The sequence below is a fragment of the Oncorhynchus keta genome, chromosome 6 (assembly GCF_023373465.1).
Source record: "Oncorhynchus keta strain PuntledgeMale-10-30-2019 chromosome 6, Oket_V2, whole genome shotgun sequence".
NCBI lineage: Eukaryota > Metazoa > Chordata > Actinopteri > Salmoniformes > Salmonidae > Oncorhynchus > Oncorhynchus keta.
In genome coordinates, this window is record NC_068426.1 from 32,970,370 (window position 1) to 32,994,934 (window position 24,565).

General features: G+C 41.0%; 1 protein-coding gene across 2 annotated transcripts in view; it reads left to right on the forward strand.

The window, feature by feature from the left end:
- Positions 1 to 24,565, forward strand: part of LOC118385408 (fibrinogen C domain-containing protein 1) — a 250,845-nt gene that overhangs the window by 42,687 nt on the left and 183,593 nt on the right. For both annotated transcript variants that reach the window (XM_035772529.2, XM_035772530.2), the window contains one exon: positions 19,406 to 19,495. In XM_035772529.2, the coding sequence (XP_035628422.1) occupies positions 19,406 to 19,495 (90 nt within the window). The remainder of the gene's footprint in view (positions 1 to 19,405; positions 19,496 to 24,565) is intronic.

The following is a 24,565-nucleotide window of genomic DNA, read 5'->3' on the forward strand; positions in this document are numbered from 1 at the left end:
GTCTGTGCATGCATTCATGAGTTGAACTTAGAACCGAAAGGTTGCAATGTCGAATCCACGAGCTGACAAGGTAAAAATCTGTCGTTCTGCCCCTGAGCAAGGCAGTTAACCTGCTGTTCCTAGGCCGGCATTGAAAATAAGAATTTGTTCTTAAAACTTCTTAGGGATAGGCATCCCGTCAGTGGGACAACTGTCGACAACATCCGGTGAAATTGGAGGGCGCGCAATTCAAATAATCGTAATATTAAACATTCATGAACATACAAGTATCTTATATCATTTAAAAGCTTAAATTCTTGTTAATCTAACTGCATTGTCCGATTTACAATAGGCTTTACAGCGAAAGCATACCATGCGATTGTCTGAGGACTGCTCCCAACAAAAACATATTTTTCAACCAGCACAGGCTTCATAAAATAGCAATTCAATAAATATCTTACTTTTGAAAATCTTCCTCTGTTTGCAATCCCAAGGGTCCCAGCTACAACATGAATGGTTGTTTTGTTGGATAAAATCCTTCTTTATATCCCAAAACATCAGTTTAGTAGGCGCCATCGATTTCAGTAATCCACTCATTCAACAAGGCAGACAAAGGAGTCCAAAAGCTACCGCTAAACTTTGTTCAAACAAGACTAACTTCTTTTCTATTTAATCCTCATGATAAATAGAATGTTCTTCTGATGATGATGTCATCAGATGATGTTAGGTGTTAGGATGATGATGTTAGGGAAGAGGAACCAGATCCCCAGGCTAACACAGTTAACTCCCAACCAATCAGAGACTAACCCCATCCTAAAATGTAAATAAACTATAATATTTCATATGGAAAGAAGTATGTTCAATAGAAAAGTAAAAATAATAACTGCTTGTCTTCTTCGTCGCGCCAACAGACTGATATTGAACTGGGAGTCTTTGTACAAAAGCTCCAAATTCTTGCTCGTTTTGAAGAAACAAGCCTGAAACAATGAACAAAGGCTGTTGATAGCAAGTGAAAGCCATAGGAATTGCAATCTGGGAGCTGGAATTACATAGAACCCATAGCTTTCCATTAATATCCAATTCTGGTTGGTTTTTCTTTTTAATTTCGCCTGCCATATCAATTGTGTTATAGTCTCAGACATTCGTTTAACATTTCTAGAAAGTTCAAATTGTTTTCTATCCAATGCTACAAAGTATATGCATATCCTGGCTTCTGGGCCTGAGTAACAGGCAGTTTACTTTGGGCATGTCAGTCAGGAAGACTGTCAGGAAGATTCAGGAAAATAGATCCTACTGACTTGCCTAGTTAAATAAAGGCAAAAATACAGTGCCTTGCGAAAGTATTCGGCCCCCTTGAACTTTGCGACCTTTTGCCACATTTCAGGCTTCAAACATAAAGATATAAAACTGTATTTTTTTGTGAAGAATCAACAACAAGTGGGACACAATCATGAAGTGGAACGGCATTTATTGGATATTTCAAACTTTTTTAACAAATAAAAAACTGAAAAATTGGGCATGCAAAATTATTCAGCCCCCTTAAGTTAATACTTTGTAGCGCCACCTTTTGCTGCGATCAACTGCATTGTTGGTTAGGGGCTCTTAACTAAGCATTTCACTGTAAGGTCTACTACACCTGTTGTATTCGGCACATGTGACTAATAGAATTTGACTTGAAGTGCTGACAGAATGGAGAGCTTGAGCCTGTGAAGTTTCCTGTTTTTCTTGATTTTTTACTATTTTCTACATTGTAGAATAATAGTGAAGAAATCAAAACTATGAAATAACACATATGGAATCATGTAGTGACCAAAAAAAGTGTTAAACAAATCAAAATGTATTTTGTATTTGAGATTCTTTAAAGTAGCCACCCTTTGCCTTGATGCCAGTCCATTTTCCAAGACCTGAAAGTCAGTCAATCCGGAACATTTCAGGAACTTTGAAAGTTTCTTCAAGTGCAGTCACAAAACCCATTAAGCGCTCTGATGAAACTAGCTCTCATGGTGACTGCCACAGGATAGGAAGACGCATAGTTACCTCTGTTGCTGAGGATAAGTTCATTAGTGTTACCAGCCTCAGAAATTGCAGCTCAAATAAATGCTTCACAGAGTTCAAGTAACAGACACATCTCAACATCAAGTGTTCAGAAGAGGAGACTGCGTGAATCAGGCATTCCATGGTCAAATTGCTGCAAAGAAACCACTAGTAGGACACCACTAAAAAGAAGAGACTTGCTTGGGCCAAGACATACAAGCAATGGACATTAGACCGGTGGAAATCTTTCTTTGGTCTGATGAGTCGGAATTTTAGATTTTTGGTGCAAACCACTGTGTCTTTGTGAGACGCAGAGTAGGTGAACAGATGATCTCCGCATGTGCGGTTCCCATGGAGAAGGAGGTGTGATGTGTGTGTGTGTGTGCTTTGCCAGTGACACTGTCTGTGATTTATTTAGATTTTAAGGCACACTTAACCAGTATGGCTACCACACCATTTTGCAGAGATACGCCATCCCATTTGGTTTGCTCTTAGTGGGGCTGTCATTTTATTTCAACCGGACAATGACCCAACACACCTCCAGGCTGAGTAAGGGCTATTTAACCAAGAAGGAGAGTGATGGAGTCCTGTTTCAGATGACCTGGCCTCCACAATCACCACGAATTCACATGGTTTGCAATGAGTTGGATGGCAGAGTGAAGGAAAAGCAGCCAACAAGTACTCAGCATATTTGGGAACTCCTTCAAGACTTTTGATTGGTACTGCATATGTATGGCCTCCTTGATAGGAATGCTTGTTTATGTGTGTACTATTTACCAGAAACAATGTAGAGGGAAGGGATTATGAAGCTTCTTCTGAAGGGCTATCATAGACGTGTGTGTGTGTGTGTGTGTGTGTGTGTGTCTATGCATATGTATCTGTGGGTTTGTGGTGTGTGTGTGTGCGTGTGTGCGTGTGTCTCTGTGTTTGTAATGTATGTGTCTCTGATCAATTGTGTGTACACATGTGCGTGTGCTTGATTAAGTGTGTGCGCACATGCAGAGGCAGCAGCAACAGTGATGTGGGCAGCCTCTTTTGAAGGGCCCTCATGTTGTGATGAAGATGTTTTTACTGTCAGAGAAGTGCTGCTCGTGCATTTATATTTCACCAGGAGAATTCAAGCCTTCTGAATGTGTCAAGGCAGGACCATTTGTGTTTATGACTTCATTACAAATGTATTTTTAAAAATGCAGTGTTTAAGAATGGGGGGTCATTTTGGGTCCATAGTAGTCGCCAGATGTACCATACATGCACTCCTCTATCCCTCAGAGGTATAAAAAACAAACCTGAGAGAGGAACAGGCAAAAGACCCACACTAAAAAGTGAGGGTTCGTCATTTATTTATTTATTTTTAACATTTCTTTAACTAGGCAAGTCAGTTAAGAACAAATTCTTATTTACAATGACGGCCTACCAAAAGGCAAAAGGCCTCCTGCGGGGACGGGGGATTTAAAAAAATATATATTTATATATAAATATAGGACAAAACACATATCACGACAAAAGAGACAACACAACACTAAATAAAGAGAGACCTAAGACAACAACATAGCAAGGCAGCAACACATGACAAAAGAGCATGGTAGACCACAAAATGACAACAACATGGTAGCAGCACAAAACATGGTACAAACATTTTTGGGCACAGACAACAGCACAAAGGGCAAGAAGGTAGAGACAACAATACATCACGCATAGCAGCCACAACTGTCAGTAAGAGTGTCCATGATTGAGTCTTTGATTGAAGAGATTGAGATTAAGCTGTCCAGTTTGAGTGTTTGTTGCAGCTCGTTCCAGTCGCTAGCTGCAGCAAACTGAAAAGACAAGCTACCCAGGGATGTGTGTGCTTTGGGGACATTTATTAACAGAACGTGACTGGCAGAACAGGTGTTGTATGTGGAGGATGAGGGCTGCAGTAGATTTTTTTATTTATTTATTTATTTTTTACCTTTATTTAACCAGGCAAGTCAGTTAAGAACAAATTCTTATTTTCAATGACGGCCTAGGAACAGTGGGTTAACTGCCTGTTCAGGGGCAGAACGACAGATTTGTACCTTGTCAGCTCAGGGGTTTGAACTTGCAACCTTCCGGTTACTAGTCCAACGCTCTAACCACTAGGCTACGCTGCCGGTATACAAAGATGACCAGTTTACAGAGGAGCATACAGTGCAGTGTTGTGTCCTATAAGGAGCATTGGTGGCAAATCTGATGGCCGAATGGTGAAGAACGTCTAGCCACTCGAGAGCACCCTTATCTGCCAATCTATAAACTATGTCTCTGTAATCACATACTAAATTATATAGACTGACTGTGTAGATGATAGGGGTTGACTTCATCTTTTCATGACTAACCTGCCTCTGTCCCCCATACAAACATCAGATTTTTAAAAGCCTCATAAAGAATGGCAGTAATTAGTATACAGGTTACAATAACAAATTAGACATTGAATATTTCTTGGTCAAATTAGTACATATGCTGTGGATAATTTATTAAACCAGCCAGACTCGTCAAAGATGCAGTCGTTCCTTCTGAACTGAGCTGCAGGACAGGAAGGAAACTGCTTAGGGATGTCACCATGAGGCCACTGGTGTTTTTAAAACAGCTACAGAGTTCATTGGCTGTGGTGGGTGAAAACTGAAGGTGGATCAACAACATTGTAATGACTCCACAATAATGCCCTAAGTGACAAATAATACAAATATACTGAGTAAAAGTATTCCAAAACATGCAACAACAAAAAAACATGGCAAGGGGATACACTTTTTGGCCTAAATGCAAAGCCTTATGTTTGGGGAAATTCCAACACAACACATCACTGAGTAACTGCCTCCATATTTTCAAGCATTGTGGTGGCTGCGTCATGATATGGGTATGCTTGTCATTGGCAAAGACGGGGTAGTTTTTCAGGAGGTAAAGAAACGGGATGCAGCTAAGCACAGGCAAAATCCTAGAGGAAAACCTGCTTCAGTGTGCTTTACACCAGACACTGGGCGAGGAATTTACCTTTCAGCAGGACAATAACCTACAACACAAAACCTAATCTACACTGGAGTTTCTTACCAAGAACACAATGAATGTTCCTGAGTGGCCAAGTTACAGCTTTTTGACTTAAAGCTGCTTGAAAATCTATGGCAACACTTGAAAACTGCTGTCAAGCCATGATCCCCAACACCTTGACAGAGCTTGAATAATTTTGAAAAGAATAATGGGCAAATATTGCACAATACAGGTGTGAAACATACCAAAGAATCGCTGCCAAGGGTGTTTCTAACATGAATCGACTCAGGGGGAGAATTACATACAGTGTCTAAGGTTTCTTTATAGCACCATACAGGTTCCATTTAGAACCTCATGAGCATGGTTCTTTATTGAACCTTCAATAAAGGGTTCTATATAGCACCAAAAAGGGTTCCACTGTGGTTACACGCGAAATAACCCCTATCTGGTTCTAAATAGAACCCTTCTTTTGGGGCATGCAACAGGTCTGCAATCAAGAAGTTTGGGTCAGGGACGTGTGTGTGTGTGTGTAATGTCTAGAGTGGAGAGGGTGGGGGTTATGGTCCTAAGCTCTGACATCCATATGAATGGAACAGCTTTTACTCTGTAATCCTCCCATTTCCAGCTCTACCCTGTGCCTTCAGTCTGTTCTTTCATCCACCTTAAAAACAAATGGGCCTAAAGTAGTGCCAAATAAGCGTTATTTGGCTTGTAACCATAGCAGAACCCATTTTGGTGCTATATAGAACCCTTCCCTAAGGTTCTATAAAAAATATTTCTTAATCTCAGAGGTTCTTTGTAAAACCACACTGTTTTTTTTAAATATTCTGGTTAAATAGCCATATTAAACTGTTAAAGTTCCATAGATTCTATTATTTTGTTTAGCAGCAAGTTGTGTGCATGTGTGTGTGTGTGTGTGTGTGTGTGTGTGTGTGTGTGTGTGTGTGTGTGTGTGTGTGTGTGCCTCCCTGCCTGTTTGTGTATTTGCATGCCTGTCTGCTTGTGTTTGTTTGTGTGCATGTATGTGTGTGTTTGTGTGCATGTGTGTGTGTTTAAAGGAGACAAGTATTCCCATTTTCCCCATCTAGTTGTGTATTCATGTATGTATGTTGGTCCTAAGTGATTTAGATTCTCTGCATGTTGCTTTGCACAAAGTATGCAGGTGGTCATGCGTGGAGTGTTTGAGTTGCCCCTGGTGTAGTCGGAAGAATAAAAGCCTTGAATCTGCATCCCATACCCCTCTATTTTGATGGAGCCACGGAAAAACAGTACAAACACAATAGAGGGTAATAGTGGTGCCTGGAACTCATTTAAAACCATTCTCACTGAGCTATTAATTTTACATTGACCACAAACAGTTACACAGAGGGGCCTTCAGTTCCTTTAAACTTATTCACATTCAGCTCCTACTCTCACTGTAACAGCAAACAACACAAATAACTCACTTACACCACCACAACCCGCTTGTCAACGTATTCACATTCAGATCGTGTGTAGGTCTATGTTTTTTATATCTTTATTTCTCCAGTGTGGGCTTAAGGAAAGTGTAGCTTGGTGGGTTGTGTGTGTGTGTGTAGCTAGTGGGCTCACACAGAGTTTGTTTACTACTAGAGGATGATGTCTCACGGACTATTGAGCTGATCCAAGATATCTAAGGAAAAGGCAGGCGGATTAAAAAACCAATGTAAGAATTCAGAAGATTCGCCTCAAAATACATGCCAACATAATAAGAAACTCATCAAATCAATCTTAAATACACATCTAGAATATGCTTCGGAATGAAATTGAATAGTAATGTCACAAACAACACTAAACCATTCCCCTCAATTAAGAGGCAAAAACTAACCACACCTGTTGAGCTGAAATAAAAGATCCCAGAAATGTTCCATGTGCACCAAATGCATATTTCTCAGATTTTTGCACAAATTCTGTGCACAAATGTGTTAACTGCCCTGTTAGTGAGCATTTCTCCTTTTCCAAGATAATCCATCCACCTGAAAGATGTGGCATAACAAGAAGCTGATTAAACAGCATGATCATTACACAGGTGCACCTTGTGCAGGGGACAATAAAAGTCCACTCTAAAGTGTGCAGTTTCATCACACAACACAATGACACAGATGTCTAAAGTTTTGAAGGAGCATGCAATAGCCAGATAATTTAATGTTAATTTCTCTACCATAAGCTGCCGCCAACGTTGTTTTACAGAATTTTCCAGTATGTCAAACCGGCCTCACAACCACAGACCATGTGTAACCACGCCAGACGATAATCTCCACATCCGGCTCGGTCACCCAAGGGATTGTTTGAGACCAGCCCCCAGACGGCTGATGAAACTGTGGGTTTGCACAACCGAAGAATTACAAACTGTACAAACTGTCAGAAACCGCCTCAGGGAAGCTCAGCTGCGTGCTTGTCGGACCAACATCTTGACCAGACTGCAGTTCAGCGTGGTAACCAACTTCAGTGGGCAAATGCTCACCTTTGATGGTCACTGGCATGCTGAAGAAGTGTGCTCTTCACGGATGCATCCCAATTTCATCTGTACTGGGTAGATGGCAGCATGCATGGTGACGTGTGGGTGAGCAGTTTACGGATGTCAATGTTGTTAACAGATTGCCCCATGGTGGAGGTGGGGTTATGGTGTTGGCAGACATAAGCTACAGACAACAAACACAAATACATTTCATCGATGGTTATTAGAACGTATAGAGATACCGTGATGAGATCCTGAGGATCTCAATTTGTCATGCCATTCATCCGCCACCATCACCTCATTTTTAAGCATGTGTCACGCCCTGGTCAAAGTATTTTGTTTTTATCTTTATGTATTGGATCAGGCCAGGGTGTGGCATGGGGTTTTTGTATTGTGTTGTGTTTTGTCTTGGGGTTTTGGTGTTGGTATTGGGATTGTAGCTTAGTGGGGTATCTAGCAAAGTCTATGGCTGTCTGGAGTGGTTCTCAATCAGAGGCAGGTGTTTATTGTTGTCTCTGATTGGGAACCATATTTAGGCAGCCATATTCTTTGAGTTTGTCGTGGGTGATTGTCCTTAGTGTCTTTGTTCCTGTCGCTGTGTTAGTTGACAAGTATAGGCTGTTTTCGGTTTTCATTACGTTTATTGTTTTGTAGTGTTTTGTGTTTATTCGTGTTTACGTTGTTTATTAAACATGGATCGCAATCTACACGCTGCGGTTTGGTCCGACTCTCCTTCACACCTAGAAAACCGTTACAGCATGATAATGCAGGGCCTTATGTTGCAAGGATCTGTACACATATTTCCAGTATAGCTAGGCTGTCTCAATAGTGACATGATCAGCCTTAAAGCCTGGCGGAATTGAATTTGAATGTGTGAAATTGTTGAGGATAATTATTGAATTGTGAATTTAATTATTGGAATTTACTTAACATTGGAATTTAATTAATTGAATCTGAATTCACAGACTGACATGGAATTTGTATTTAATTAAATTTACAGGGAGAGGGAATTTAATTTGTTGTGCAACAAAAGTTCCCTAATGTCTATGGAAAACTCATTTTTTTCTGGTCTTTGACTTCCGTCTTTGTCTACACTATGCTCTCCTTCTATCTCTCTCCCCCTCCATCCCTCTCTCTCTCCCTCCCACCTATTGAGCCCTGTCCCGGTAAATGATATACCCAAGACTGAATGTGTGCTAAGCCTCTTCCTTGAGATTGGATTAGCGAGCAGTAAGCTAGAACTCACCTCACCTCTCCGTGCACACACACACCTATCTCAAACAAACCAAACACACTGTCCCACGACACATTTTTTCACCCAATGTTTTTAAATCACAACACACACACACACACACACACATTCCTGCTCACATTGACTATAAGCTCTGCCACTTCTCACAGCCAGCCTGAATCTCAGTTCATCAGATTGAATCCTCTCTGCCAGGTCCAACCAATAAAAGCCAAAAATATGCTTTTAGGTGTAAATCCCTTGCTGTTTTGGAGCTAGATTAGGTCAAGGGAAACACAGAGAAAACAAACAAAGTCACACCCTCACCCACGTCACATTTGAATCCCACAGCGGGGGGCATGGGGAGTGTACTGTATGTGTGTGTGCAAGAATGAATGAGTGAATGAATGAATTACATTTTATTTTCGTGTCAAATCGCCAGTTGGCAACCCATCCATTGTGGGATCAATTGGAACATAAACAAAACATTACAATGATTCACAGTGATAATTCTCCCGGTGTTCTGCACAGTTCACAATGCATAAAGAATGAAAAATAAGTCAATACACAGTAGTAGATCATTTTACACACAACAAAAATGTGGGTTCCTCAAGGGTTCTTTACAATTCACAAAAGGGTTCTTTGCTCGTTTAGTGATTATTCAAATGTGGGGGAGGCAGCTTATATATTTTGGGGTGTTGGTTTATGCCCGGCTCTTTTTGTGCAACTGTGAGTGAGAGTGTCATTTTAGTTTGTCTAATGTGTTGTGTTATGCCACTTTCGATTATAAATGACTATGAAGTTGTTTTGTCAATTGAATATATTTGACGAAATCAGTCAGTGGTTCTCAATTCCTTTCTCAGGAACTCACAGCTGTTCCAGAGGTAGCTCCCTTCATTAAACTTCTCAATTAACACAATAGTAACACCTATGGCATTTTTACAATAGAATACGTCTGACCAGAACAATAAAAAAAACCTGTATAAGTCTTCAAAATGATCTACCAAAAAATATTTCAGATTGAGAAATGTTCTTTATAGAACCATTCTCCATAAAGGTTCTATAAAGAAACATAAAAACGTTATATATCGCTTGGTGCTATATAGAACCTTTTGTAATGGTTCTTTATAGAACCTTGGGAAAGGGTTATTTATAGCACCGTACGGGTTCTATTTAGAACCTTACGAGCATGGTTCTTTGTTGAACCTTCAAATAAGGGTTCTATATAGCACCATAAAGGGTTCTGTTATGGTTACAAGCCAAAGAACCCATATCTGGTACTATTTATAACCATTAATTTTGTGTACACAAAATACTCTGTAATGTCAAAGAGGAAAAACATTAAGACAATCATGAAAAATAAAACACTAAAAAAAATAACAATATGGTTACGGCACAGCGTTATTCCGTGCTGTACAAAAAATGGTCAAAGGTACCTACCTTTGTAGTGATTGATATGTTGATGATGTAACAAATATTTGCTGGTCTATGGTGTGTAATGAGGAGCAACCGGACGCTGCATGTGACACATTTATGAAATTGCTTATTCCAGTTACTAATTAGCATGCAGCCATTAAGAAAATGACTGTGAGAACTGTTCAATCCCAGCGGATTGATGACGAATTGAAAAATGGTATGGTTGAGAGGGATGAGACAAAAGATATTGCAAATAAGTCTGGCAGCCCAACTGATTGGCAAACGTACTGCAGATTAATAGATCATGTGACTAAACTAAATCAAAATAAACTATACTATGAAACAAAGATAAATTATATAAAGAAGGATAGTATAAGATGCTTTTGGGCACCTTAAATGCCCCAAAGCTTCATTGAATCAGATAGCTCATTCATCACAAAGCCCACTGATATTGCCAACTACTTTAATTACTTATTAATTGGCAAGATAATCAAACATAGGGATGTCATGCCAGCCACAAACGCTGACACTACACATCCAAGTGTATCGGACCAAATTATGAAAGACAAGAATTGTACTTTTGAATTCTGTAAAGTCAGTGTGGAAGAGGTGAACAAATGATTGTTGTCTATCAACAATGTCAAGCTATCAGGAACTGGCAATCTGGATGGAAAATTACTGAGGGTTATAGCAGACACTATTGCCACTCCTATTTGCCATATCTTCAATTTAAGCCTACTAGAACATGTGTGCCCTCAGGCCTGGAGGGAAGCTAAAGTCATTCCGCTACCCAAGAATAGTAAAGCCCACTTTACTGGCTCAAATAGCTGTCCAATCAGCCTGTTACCAACCCTTAGTAAACTTCTGGAAAAAAAATGTGTTTGACCAGATACAATGCTATTTCAGAGTAAACAAATTGACAACAGACTTTCGGCACGCTTATATGGAAGGACACTCAAACAAGCACAGCACTTACACAAATGACTGGTGATTGGCTGAGAGAAATGTATGATGAAATGATTGTAGGGGCTGTCTTGTTAGACTTCAGTGTAGCTTTTGACATTATCATAGTCTGCTGCTGGAAAAACATATGTGTTATGGCTTCACACCCCCTGCTATAATGTGGATAAAGAGTTACTTGTCTAACAGAACACAGAGGGTGTTCTTTAATGGAAGCCTCTGGAACATAATCCAGGTAGAATCAGGAATTCCCCAGGGTAGCTGTTTAGGCCTCTTGCTTTTTTTTCTTTTTTTTTTACTAATGACATGCCACTGACTTTGAGTAAAGCCAGAGTGTCTATGGATGCGGATGTCTCAACACTATACACGTCAGCTACTACAGCGACTGAAATGACTGCAACACTTAACAAAGAGTTGCAGTTAGTTTCGGAGTGGGTGGCAAGGAATAAGTTAGCCCTAAATATTTCTAAAACTAAAAGCATTGTATTTGGAACAAAACATTCACTAAGCTATAAACCTCAACTAAATCTTGTAATAAATAATGTGGAAATTGAGCTACCTGAGATGACTAAACTGCTTGGAGTAACCCTAGATTGTAAACTCTCATGGTCAAAACATATTGATACAATAGTAGCTAAGATATGGAGAAGTATGCCCATAATAAAGCGCTGCTCTGCCTTCTTAACAGCACTATAAACAAGGCAGTTCCTACAGGCCCTAGTTTTGTCGCACATTGACTACTGTTCAGTCGTGTGGCCAGGTGGCACATAAACGGACTTAGGAAAACTGCAATTGGCTCAGAACAGTGCAACACAGCTGGCCCTTGAATGTACACAGAGAGCTAATATTAGTGATATGCATGTCAATCTCTCCTGGCTGAAAATGGAGGAGAGATTTACTTCATCACTACTTGTATTTATGAGAGGTCATGTTGAATCTCCCGAGCTGTCTGTCTAAAGTACTGGCACACAGCTCGGACACCCATACATACCCTACAAGACATGCCACAAGAGGTCTCTTCACAGTCCCCAAGTCCAGCACAGACTATGGGAGGCGCACAGTACTACATAGAGCAATGACGACATGGAACTCTATTCAAAATCAAGTAACTAATGCAAGCAGTAAAATTAGATGAACAAAACAGAGAAAATGACAGCTTATGGAACAGCTGGGACTGTGAAGCGACACAAACAAAAGGCACACACACAATAACATACACACTATACACATTTAGTACTGTAGATATGTGGTAGTGGTGGAGGAGGGGCCTGAGGGCACTTAGTGTGTTGTGAATTCTGTGGTTGTATTGGAAGGCAGCAGCTAATGGAGTTACATAATGAATACAAATACAAATAAGAACTCACGTGGTACTGGTCGGTACCGTTTTTTTGTTATGTAGTTGCCATGGCATCCTAGTAGCCAGCCTCAGCAGAGAGCTCCTGTAAATGTGTACGTAGTTAATTATTTGCAAGTGTTTTTATTATTATTTTTTTTATCAGCTGTTTTGTTTTGAATTACATGGAGTTTTATTGCAAAATTCTGGTGGTTTTGACCCACACATTTGCAGATGGACTGACAGGTCAACTAGCTAGCCAAGCCAAAAAGAGTAGGCATTTATAAATACTGAACTTCACGTGAAAATGCGCTGATCCTCCCGTAGACATTGTGGACACACTGTTTCTAGTGGTTGATGTATTGCATTGCAAGAAGGCAAAAGTAGCCTATTTGTTGCTTTGGGGAATATATGATGGTATTCTTTTTCTTAACAAAAAAAAAAAAAAACAGGCAGCTAGGCCTAAATAGAATAACAAAATGCAATTTGCTGTAAGTGAGAAGAGTGAAAATATGTGTTATACCTTGCATTCAAAAATAATTAGCAATAGGCATCCCAAAATCAATAGGCCTAATACATACAGTGGGGAGAACAAGTATTTGATACACTGCCGATTTTGTAGATTTTCCTACTTACAAAGCATGTAGAGGTCTGTCATTTTTATCATAGGTCAAAAGGCCAAAATCCCTGCTGCAGTGTGTGCAAACCTGGTCAAGAACTACAGGAAACGTATGGTCTGTGTAAATGCAAACAAAGGTTTCTGTACCAAATATGAAGTTCTGCTTTTCTGATGTATCAAATACTTATGTCATGCAATAAAATGCAAATTAATTACTTTAAAATCATACAATGTGATTTTCTGGATTTTTGTTTTAGGTTCCGTCTCTCACAGTTGAAGTGTACCTATGATAAAAATTGCAGACCTCTACATGTTTTGTAAGTAGGAAAACTTGCAAAATCGGCAGTGTATCAGATACTTGATCTCCCCACTGTATATAATAACCTTTGCAGAATAAATTCCTCACATTTTCGGGCCATGATGAGTTCACATTCCCAAAGTAGCCATACATCAAAATTCCATGCGCATCTTGGGCCTATTGGATAGGTTAGTAAAATGTAAACTTTTATTGCTCTATGCATTTTTGAAAGGGAGTGTGGTTTATAACCCGTTGATAACATATAGTAGAATTTAATAGATGAACAGACAGTTTATATTTTGCATTGATTTGTGTAGGCTACCATTGTAAGTAGGCCTATAATGTAGTTTTCAGTTTTAGAATTCTTGGGCAATGCAGCATATTTAGGTTTGGGAAAAAGAAGGCCTAAATGAAAAACATTCTTGAATCCAAACGATCTGTTTACAGGTCCGCAACAACTTGCGAATGTTTTTGTCTTTCAGAAACGGCCCGATACAGCAGATGTGACTGCTAACGAAAACAGTCGGCCAATACCTCCAAGATATTTGATCAAGTTCACCATTGCTATTTCCTTTATTTCCTTTAGATCAGGGGTGTCAAACATACGGCCCGCTGGCCGGAACCGGCCCCCAAGGAGGTTCGATCAGGCCCGCAGGATAATTTGAAAGTGGAAAAAATGCATAAAAGACATGGAATTAATATTTTTAATTCACTGCAATTCATGGATTATCCGCTAAGGGGCGCACTCTTTCCATCAGAGTAGAAGACAAGCCGCATCACTGAGACAGACTGAAAACAGCAGACGGTATCAATGCGCCATCTGCTGCTTGTTACGACGTTGTTAATACTCTTGTTAATGTCTCTACCTCTCCACTACACCCTCATTAGCCAAAATGTTGTTATCCAAACGGAGAAAAGTAGATAAGAGGTGTAGAATTTTCAAAGAAAAATGGACCACGTCCTATTTATTTACAGAGATGCACGGAAAACCTTTGTGCTTGGTGTGTTTGCAACAAGTTTCGTATTGAAGGAATATAATATTCGACGCCACTACGAGACTCATCACAGCGAAAAATATGACGGCTTGCAAGGACAACTGAGAAGAGATAAGATTAACGAATTGCTGGCGGGTCTGAGGAAACAGCAGTCAACTTTCATCCAGAGCCGAGAGAAGTCAGTGAAGCAGCGGTAAAAGCCAGCTACCTAATTGCTAGCGAAATAGCATTAGCATCGAAGCCGTATTCCGACGGTGACTTTGTTAAACGATGCATGATGAAGGCGGCTGAACTTGTATGTCCCGAGAAGCGACAAGCTTTTGCCAATATTAGCCTGACGAGGAATACTATAGCAGAGAGGATTTGAACTATCGGCAGATTTAGACAGTCAATTGAAACAGAGAGTCAAGTCATTTATTGCATTTTCCGTGGCAATTGACGAGAGCACTGACATCACAGACGTGGCCCAACTGGCCATATTTATTCGAGGAGTTGATGAGACATTGACTGTTACTGAAGAGTTTCTTGAGTTGGTGCCAATGATGGACACCACAACAGCCGAGGACATTTTCGGCTCTGTCCTTGCTGCATTGGACAGAGTTGGAGTGGACTGGTCCCGCGCTGTCAGCCTGGCTACAGACGGCGCGCCATCCATGGTCGGAAAGAAAGCAGGTGTCGCGACAAAGTTCAAAGACAAAGTACAAGCCCTTAATGGAGGAGATAGTTTCTGGACATTTCACTGTATTTTGCACCAGGAGGCATTGTGTTGCAAGTCGCTGAAAATGGACCACGTCATGGAGGTGGTTGTTCGCACTGTAAATTTCATCCGGTCCAGAGGTCTGAACCATCGTCAGTTTGACAAACTTCTCAGCGACAGCAACATTACCCACAGCCTGCCATACCACACTGAAGTGAGATGGTTAAGCCGAGGCGCTGTGCTGAGGCATTTCTTTGATCTACGAGAGGAAATCGGACAGTTCATGGAGAAAAAGGAAAACCGGTGTTGGAATTACAATCTCAGGAATGGCTACGGGACCTTGCATTCTTGGTTGATATTACTGAACACTTGAACAATCTGAACAAAATGTTGCAAGGCCGCAAAAAGTTGTCACACAGTTTTCTGACAACATACATGCATTTAAGTTGAAGCTGACTTTGTGGGAGATGCAACTGGCAAATGGCAACCCTGCTCATTTCCCCTGTCTGAGAGATGTGTGTGTGACCAGACCTGATGCGGACATGAAACGGTACAAAGACAAAATTGCAGGACTACTGCGGGAGTTTGAGAAACGTTTTCAGGTATTTGGTGAACTTGAGACAGAATTTTCAGTTTTTCGCTCACCTTTCACAGTTAAAGCTTCTGATCTGCCGGTCGAAATTCAGCTAGAGATAATTGATTTGCAGTGTGATGCAGATTTGAAGGGCAAATTTGCCTCTGTAGGTCTGGACAGATTTTATCAGTATCTACTACCAGGGTACCCCAAATTAACAGCCCTGGCTGCTAAAATGTTGTGCATGTTTGGGACAACCTACCTTTGTGAACAAATTTTCTCAGTGATGAATATCAATAATACAAAAATGCGTTCAAGGCTCACAAACAAGCACTTAAATGACATTCTGAAAGTGACAGCTAGTCAGGACATGACACCTGGTGTTGATGCACTTGTACAGGCCAAAAGATGCCAAGTTTCAGGTACAAATACAAGTCCAGACTAGACTAACACCTTTAAAATGCTGCCTTAGATACTGTTTGCATTGAAAGAATACAGCTCTGTGAAGATGAATCCTTACTGTGGTGATTTAAAAATGTGCACTTTAATGTTAGTCAGCAGCTTCAAAACAAAAGTTGTGTGATGGAATTCTACTGTTCATACAACTCCATAAATGTTCAGTATGTATTGTATGTGTATGTATGTTTCATGTATGAAGTTTACAGATTTACAGGACAGGCGAACACTTTCTTCATTACACATTTAAAATCACACTCCTTAGTTTGTAAGGCGTACGCAGGGATTACATTTAGATTTTATATGCGTATGTGTAAGTGGTTTAAAAATTCCTTTCTTTAAAAGTCTCATTTAATCTTAAAGTGCATTACTATATTTTTCAGTACCAATTAAAGTTTTGTGCCTTTGTACAATCAGTGGGATCAGTTGCAATGCATATTTGTGAATGATAAAAGTAAATTGCACATTTGTCTAAGGAAATATGAGGTGTTTCATGAAATGTTTTGTAAAAGGATAGTTCATTAAATTTCAATATTTTCCTAATGTTCTTGTGCTTCTTTACACCAAAACAAAGGAAAGACATGATATTTTGGTTATTTATAGCAGAGTATGGTATAATTTTAATGGTCCGGCCCACTTGACATCTCCCTAGGCCGTATGTGGCCCACGATGCGAAATGAGTTTGACACCCCTGCTTTAGATACTGTCTTGGCCAAATTCCAATACTTCCAAAGTATACAACAAATAATATTGTCGACATAGAAGGTGGGCGTACATCAGGCGGAGTTATAATGCTCAGGTATGAGCAGGTATGACAGGTATGATTCACTACGGGAAACATGCGTATGTATGGCATGCGCCAATCTCAATATTTCTGTGTCTGCTCAGTCTTTTAAGAATATATTTAGCATAACATTTCCACAACATTTATAAATGAGGCCCCCGGAAGATTGGGAGGAATGTAAGATGCAATAGAGGAATGTAGTGCTGAGGCAGAGGGCTCGTAGTGAGGATGACTGGCGCCTACTCTGAACTGTGTGTGGTGAGCTTTCTGGGCATCATCCAAGTGGGTGCCATACATTGTGAAGGAAGAAAATGCCAATAGCTACACGACTGAGGCTGGTTCCCAGAGTAGCATTCTACATGATCGTCAAAGGACATGATCGTGGACTACAGGAAAAGGAGGGCCGAACACGCCCCCATTCACATCGACAGGGCTGTCGTGGAGTGGGTCGAGTTTCGAGTTCCTTGTTGTCCACATCACCAACAAACTTTTATGGTCCAAACACTACTATTAAGGTTGTGAAGGGGGCACAACAATGCCTTTTCCCCCTCAGGAGACTGAAAAGATTTGGCATCTGACTGTAAAACTCCTCAAGTTGTTGGAAATATTTACTTTAAAAAAGTAGATAAATGTATTCTTGCCAATCGCTATTATGCTTAGAGACCTGGTGGCGCAGCAGGATAGTCAGGTAGTTAGTAACTAAGAGGTTGTGAGTTCATGTTCCAAGTAATCAGCATACACTCTGCTAACATCTGAATTTAGCTGTAAAATTACAGTAACTAGTTTAAGATTTACTGTATTTTCACAGCAACTAGACAAAAACCTCCACCATGACATATTGTTCTAAAAACATCCCAGGAACAAACCGGGAACTCACAAACACGGTGGCAGGTAGCCTAGCGGTTAAGAGCGTTTGAATCCCAGCGCGACTAGGTAAAAAAATCTGCCATCATGCCCTTGAGCAAGGCACTTAACCCTATTTGCTCTGGATAAAATAATCTGCTAAATGAAGCAAATGTAATTTGTACCTAGATAAAACCTGCAGGGGAACACGACCATTTACATTTGTCAAAGTAAAATATTCTAAATTACATTTGACTCCTAGGTTTTCACATGCTCGAATGTTGTCACGTGTAGTTTCATGTCATCACATGTTGAAATTTTGCATCCCGATGTTGCCATATTTATTTCACATGATTTTTAACTGAGATAATGTTCTCACATGTGCTCACGTTGTCACATGTAGCTTTATGTTAACACATGTTACCTCACATTGTAACGACGTTCGTCTGTAGAAGGAGAAGCGGACCAAAATGCAGCGTGGTGGTTACTCATGTTCTTTAATGGAAAATGAACGATACATGAAATAACTTGAATCTACAAAACAACAAACGGAACGTGAAAACCTATACAGCCTCTCTGGTGACAACAAACACAGAGACAGGAACGATCACCCACAAAACACTCAAAGAATATGGCTGCCTAAATATGGTTCCCAATCAGAGACAACGATACACACCTGCCTCTGATTGAGAACCACTTCAGACAGCCATAGACTTTGCTAGATAACCCCACTAAGCCACACACCCAACACCCCACAAAACCCCAAGACAAAACACACCACAATAAACCCATGTCACACCCTGGCCTGACCAAATAAAATGAAGACAAACACAATATATTACGACCAGGGCGTGACACACATGTCATGTTATCACATTAACTACACGTTCAATCACATGAGATCACGTGTTCACGTGAAATTCATGTGGTTTTTCCGTAAGGGATCCGCTCTCTGTACCAGCATTGTGTTAGTTGGGTGGACTGAGCTTTGTCCTGAGAGTGTGTGTGTTCTATGGTTCTAGGCTAATTGGTCAGGTCAATGGTGTGTGTAGAAGGTCAGGGACAGCATGTACTCTCCTAAAGCAGTTACAATGCCATCAGCTAGGACATAGCCCTAGCATAATTACATTAAACCTTCTGCTGCACACAAGTGCTTGCTCACGTCACGTGTCACATACGCACACGCATGAATACGCATGCACACACACATGCACAAATACGCATGCACATGCACATGCACGAATACACATGCACATGCACGCACACGCACACACGCATGCACACACACACACACACGCATGCACACACACCGGACACGCACACACACACACACGGTAACCTTTTGCAGAGAAGTTGAAGACACACTCAGCAGTGACTTAGAAGGGACATGAAATCAAAATTATTCCTGGTATCCTTCCTCAATTCTCCTCCTGTCATGTACTAAATGTCTCTTCTCTGTTGTTCTGTGTGTGTCTGTCTGTGTACTGTCATGGGTTTATTCTTTATACGTGTGTTGTTACTATGTCATTTTACAATAGCATGATTTTGGTGCTTCATTTTCAATAATCGAGCATTTGTCGAGGTTATATACCTTGCATTTGCGTTCCAATCGTTGGCCTTTTTTTTTTGTGTGAGAGCTGAAAGTGTACTGTAATATCGGCACATCGAAACACCGACAAACACAACAACAACGGTTTGTTTGTTTGTTCCATGCAGACATTCTGTGAGTGTGTACCCAGCTCCTCCCAGATCAAACACCGCTGGTCAGACTCAGACACAGTCAGAGAGACCCCCTCACCCACGAAGGTAAGAGCGCCCACACACCTTACCTCTCTCACACACACACACACACACACACACACATGCAGGCTACGAAGACCCACCAGATTACTCTCTTCCACCTCAAACTTCTAGTGTTGTAACCCAACCTGCCCAACGTTAAAATTCTACACGCTGTAACACCCCACTGTGAACCTGACACAAAACTACGTGTTATAGTGCAGTTAACATGCAAGCAAATCCTAAAATAATGATGAATAATCTTATATTCAGTATTGCAGTTATATCTATTTTTTTTATGTGGTGAAATGTGTTTGTGGAAAGATGAAAGTCCTCTAATGTAACTCGTGACTTGTCGTGTGACAAGTACCCGAGCAGTTAGAAAGGCAAGCAAGCATGAATGTTGACAGTTTGAATCCCGGGTCTGACTGGAAAGATCAGGCGGGAAGTGAGCTGGCAACTTGGAGGGTTGCTGGTATCAAATCCTAGAGTCCATCATCTGCTGTTGTGCACTTCAGTAGGCACTTAACCCCCCCAAAAAAGCTGCTCCACTGGTCCTCAATGTATGTGTGTCTTTCAGAGGAGCCAATTCTGATTTGGGGCTAATGTAAATCAAATCACATTTTATTGGTCACATACACATGGTTGGCACATGTTAATGTGAGTGTAGCGAAATGCTTGTGCTTCTAGTTTCGGCAATGGAGTAATATCTAAGAAGTATTCGAACAAATTGAAAAGAACTACCTTATACACACAAATGTAAGGGATGAATAAGAATATATAAAACATATGGATGAGCGATGGCCGTGCGGCATAGGCAAGATACAGTAGATGATATAGAGGAGTATATACATATGAGATGAGTGATGTTGGATATGTAAATATTATTAAAGTGGCGTTGTTTAATGTGACTAATGATAGGCATAGGCAAGATGCAGTAGATGGTATAGAACAGTATACACATATGAGATGAGATGCGTTATTTTAGCTGACTAGTGATACAGTTGAAGTCAGAAGATCACATACACTTAAGTTGGAGTCATTAAAACTCGTTTTTCAACCACTCCACAAATTTCTTGTTAACAAACTATAGTTTTGGAAAGTCGTTTAGGACATCTACTTTGTGCGTGACACAAGTCATTTTTCAAACAAATGTTTACAGACAGATTATTTAACTTATAATTGACTGGATCTCAATTCCAGTGGATCAGAAGTTTACATACACTAAGTTGACTGCCATTAAACAGCTTGGGAAATTCCAGAAAATTATGTCATGGCTTTAGAAGCTTCTGATAGGCTAATTTACATCATTTGAGTCAATTGGAGGTGTACCTATGGATGTATTTCAAGGCATACCTTCAAACTCAGTGCCTCTTTGCTTGACATCATGGAAAAATCAAAATAAATCAGTCAAGACCTCAGAAAATAAATTGTAGCCCTCCAGAAGTCTGGTTCATCCTTGCGAGCAATTTCCAAATGCCTGAAGGCACCACGTTCATCTGTACAAACAATAGTACGCAAGTATAAACACCATGGGACCACGCAGACCCACAAAAACAACAAAAGGACCTTGTAAAGATGGAGGAAACAGGTACAAAAGTCTCTATATCCACAGTAAAACGAGTCCTATATCAACATAACCTGAAAGGCCGCTCAGCAAGGAAGAAGCCACTGCTCCAAAACCGCCATAAAAAAGCCAGACGACGGTTTGCAACTGCACATGGGGACAAAGATCGTACTTTTTGGAGAAATGTCTTCTGATTTGATGACATTTTTTTAACTGATTGGTCGTTCTAATGTTGTGGGAGTGCTTTGCTGCAGGAGGGACTGGTGCACTTCACAAAATAGATGACATCACGAGGATGGAAAATTATGTGGATATATTGAAGCAACATCTCAAGACATCAGTCAGGAAGTTAAAGCTTGGTCGCAGATGGGTCTTCCAAATGGACAATGACCCCAAGCATACTTCCAAAGTTGTGGCAAAATGGCTTAAGGACAACAAAGTCAAGGTATTGGAGTGGCCATCACAAAGCCCTGACCTCAATCCTATAGAACATTTGTGCGCGGAACTGAAAAATCGTGTGAGCAAGGAAGCCTACAAACCTGACTCAGTTACACCAGCTCTTTCAGGAGGAATGGGCCAATATTCAGCCAACTTATTGTGGGAAGCTTGTGAAAGGCTACCCGTAATGTTAGACCAAAGTCAAACAATTTAAATACAATGCAACCAAATGCTAATTGAGTGTATGTAAACTTCTGACCCACTGGGAATGTGATGAAAGAAATAAAGGCGTGCATGGCCAAGCAGTAATGACTGAACAGTGAGTACAGGAGAGAGCTGAGAACGCACCCTTGTCGGGCCCCAGTGTTGAGGATAAGCAGGGTGGAGATGTTGTTTCCTACCTTCACCACCTGGGTGCGGCCGGTCAGAAAGTCTAGGATGTTGCACAAGGCGTGGTCGAGACCCAGGGTCTCGAGCTAAATGACGAGTTTGGAGGGTACTATGGTATTAAATGCTGATCTGTAATCAATGAACAGCATTCTTACAAAGGTATTCCTCTTGTCCAGATGGGTTAGGGCAGTGTGCAGTGTCGACCTATTGGGGCGGACCTATTGGGGCGGTATCAAATTGGAGTGGGTCTAGGGTATCAGGTAGGGTGGAGGTGATATGCTCCTTGACTAGTCTCTCAAAGCACTTCATGATGACAGAAGTGAGTGCAGCAGGGCAATAGTCATTTAGTTCAGTCACCTTAGCTTTCTTGGGAACAAGAACAATGGTGGCCATCCTGAATCATGTGGGGACAACATACTAGGATAGGCATTGATTGAATACGTCCGTAAACACACCAGCCAGCTGGTCGGCGCATACTCAGAGAACGCTGCTTGGCATGTCGTTTGTAGCTCTAAAGCCTAGGCAAAATTGAGTCTAATGTATCTCTAAACACTAGACTGACTTGGGTCTAATGTAGCTCTAAAGACTAGGCTAACTCGGGTCTAATGTAGCTCTAAAGACTAGGCTAACTCGAGTCTAATGTAGCTCTAAAGACTGGGCTAACTCAAGTCTAATGTAGCTCTAAAGCCTATGCTAACTTGGCTCTAATGTAGTTCTAAAGCTTAACAAGACTCTTCACGTCTCAGGCACGGTTAGTCATCAAATGATCATGGTTCATCTGAGTTCTTATTCCAGGCATTGTCACAGATGGAGATTTGAAGTGTTCTCATTGAGAGGAGAGGGGATAGGATGAAGCATTTTACTGTCAGTAGCTGTGGAGAACAGCACAGCACGGCTCAAGTGTTAATAAAATCCAATTAGATTTGATTTGTATTGTCATGATATGGCTGTGGCATTTTCTCTCTTTCTGGCTTTCACCCTCTGTCTCGGCCTGTCTATGCTTATTTTTACTGTTTCTGTCTGTCCCTCTTCCTTCATGTTTTATTCCCTCTTTGCCCCCCTCTCTTCCCTGCTCTCTCTCTCCTTCTCCCCCTCCTCATCTCCCCTTTCTCTCTCTCTCTCCCTTGAACCACCTCACCCCATCTACCCTCTCTCTGAGGAGAGGATGATGAGAACTGAGGTGCTCATCTACAAGGAGGATTTAGGGCTCCTTCACGACGTCAGCCTCGCCTCGTCAGTGTCTCCATCACCATGGCGATCGCATTCAGGGGATTATCACATATTAAATGTCACATTTGCGCATGGAGCAGAACAGGTGGCAAACCCTGGCTCAATAGAAATACCTCAATTAACCATGGATTTAGCTTGTGTTGCTGTACCACCCCACATGAGTGCATGTGGGGAGGTACAGAATATTAATGTATGTATGTATGTATGTATGTATGTGATCTCTGCTGTATCTCCTGTAGTTTTCTAGTTACCTAATGAGCGGATGGAGCCTGTCATCTAGCCACCAGCCTATGACCCAGTAATGTCCCTACAGGGAGGTCTTGCCTCCCAGTGTGCCTCCTCTCATCCCTGAGTAAGCTGTCTGAAACAGAAGAGAGGCAGAAAGTGAGAGGGAGAAAGTAAAAGAGAGACAGAGAGAGAGAGAGGTAGCGAGAGCAGGGCCCATAGAGAGAAAGTTTGAGTTTTTAAAATACCTTTATCATGTTGTGGGTTCTCAGACCCAATAAACACTCAAACAAAAACATGGTTGAACAGCAATTAACACCTTGGGTAAATAACAAAAATATGAAACCACAATGTTTGCAAGTCTGATGTACCCTCAACATTATTGGGTTTTTGAAACAATACAGCCATAATTTTCCCCCCAAAATACTTAATGCTTAAAACTTAGATGTTGACTTATATCAATTACAAGCAATATAGACAATTATTATCAAGACGTGGGTGGAATAAATCATGAACAAATATAAATGAAACAAGGTTATCACTATTGATGTTTATTGCTTTGAACAAATTGGAAGGACACATTTTACATACAGCATTTTATGGAAATGATAAATGAGCCCCATTGAACACAAATTAAGGCTGGTCTACACACCACATGAGGGACAGAGTGTGTGTGTGTTGAAGAGGTATTTATTGCACTTGCTGCATGTGTACTGTTTCTTCCTGTCCTTCTTGGGTCCACACATACCACAGCGCTTCTTCTTGTTGCTACCGGATGCAATCTAGAATGATGAACACACTTAGCTCAGGAATTTTACTAACATCTCATTCACTCACATATAGAATTACATCAGGCCAAGGTAGGATAGTCAGACACACACACACACATGCAGAAACATCACTCACACTTATGTCCGGTATTGTAGTTGTTGGTTCTGTGGGTCGGGCAGATGGGGCGCCAGTTTTCTCCTCCTCACGATGGCTGCAGAAGCTGGGGTCCTTGGGATATGTTGTCTCCTCTGGATTTGAGGTCTTACCAATGCCTTGCCCAGCTCCTCTAGAAAGAGCTGTCTCCTCTGGAGCTTCCCTCTGTTCCAATCTGGGTTCAACGCCATCCAGATGATCAACACGTTGTACGCTGAGATGTCCAAGAATATCACAAGTGACCAGCATAGGGTTCTTCTTTTGCAGCTGTAGCCAGTCACCAGCTTGTCTAAATTGTCCACCCCTCCTTTTGTGGCATTGTA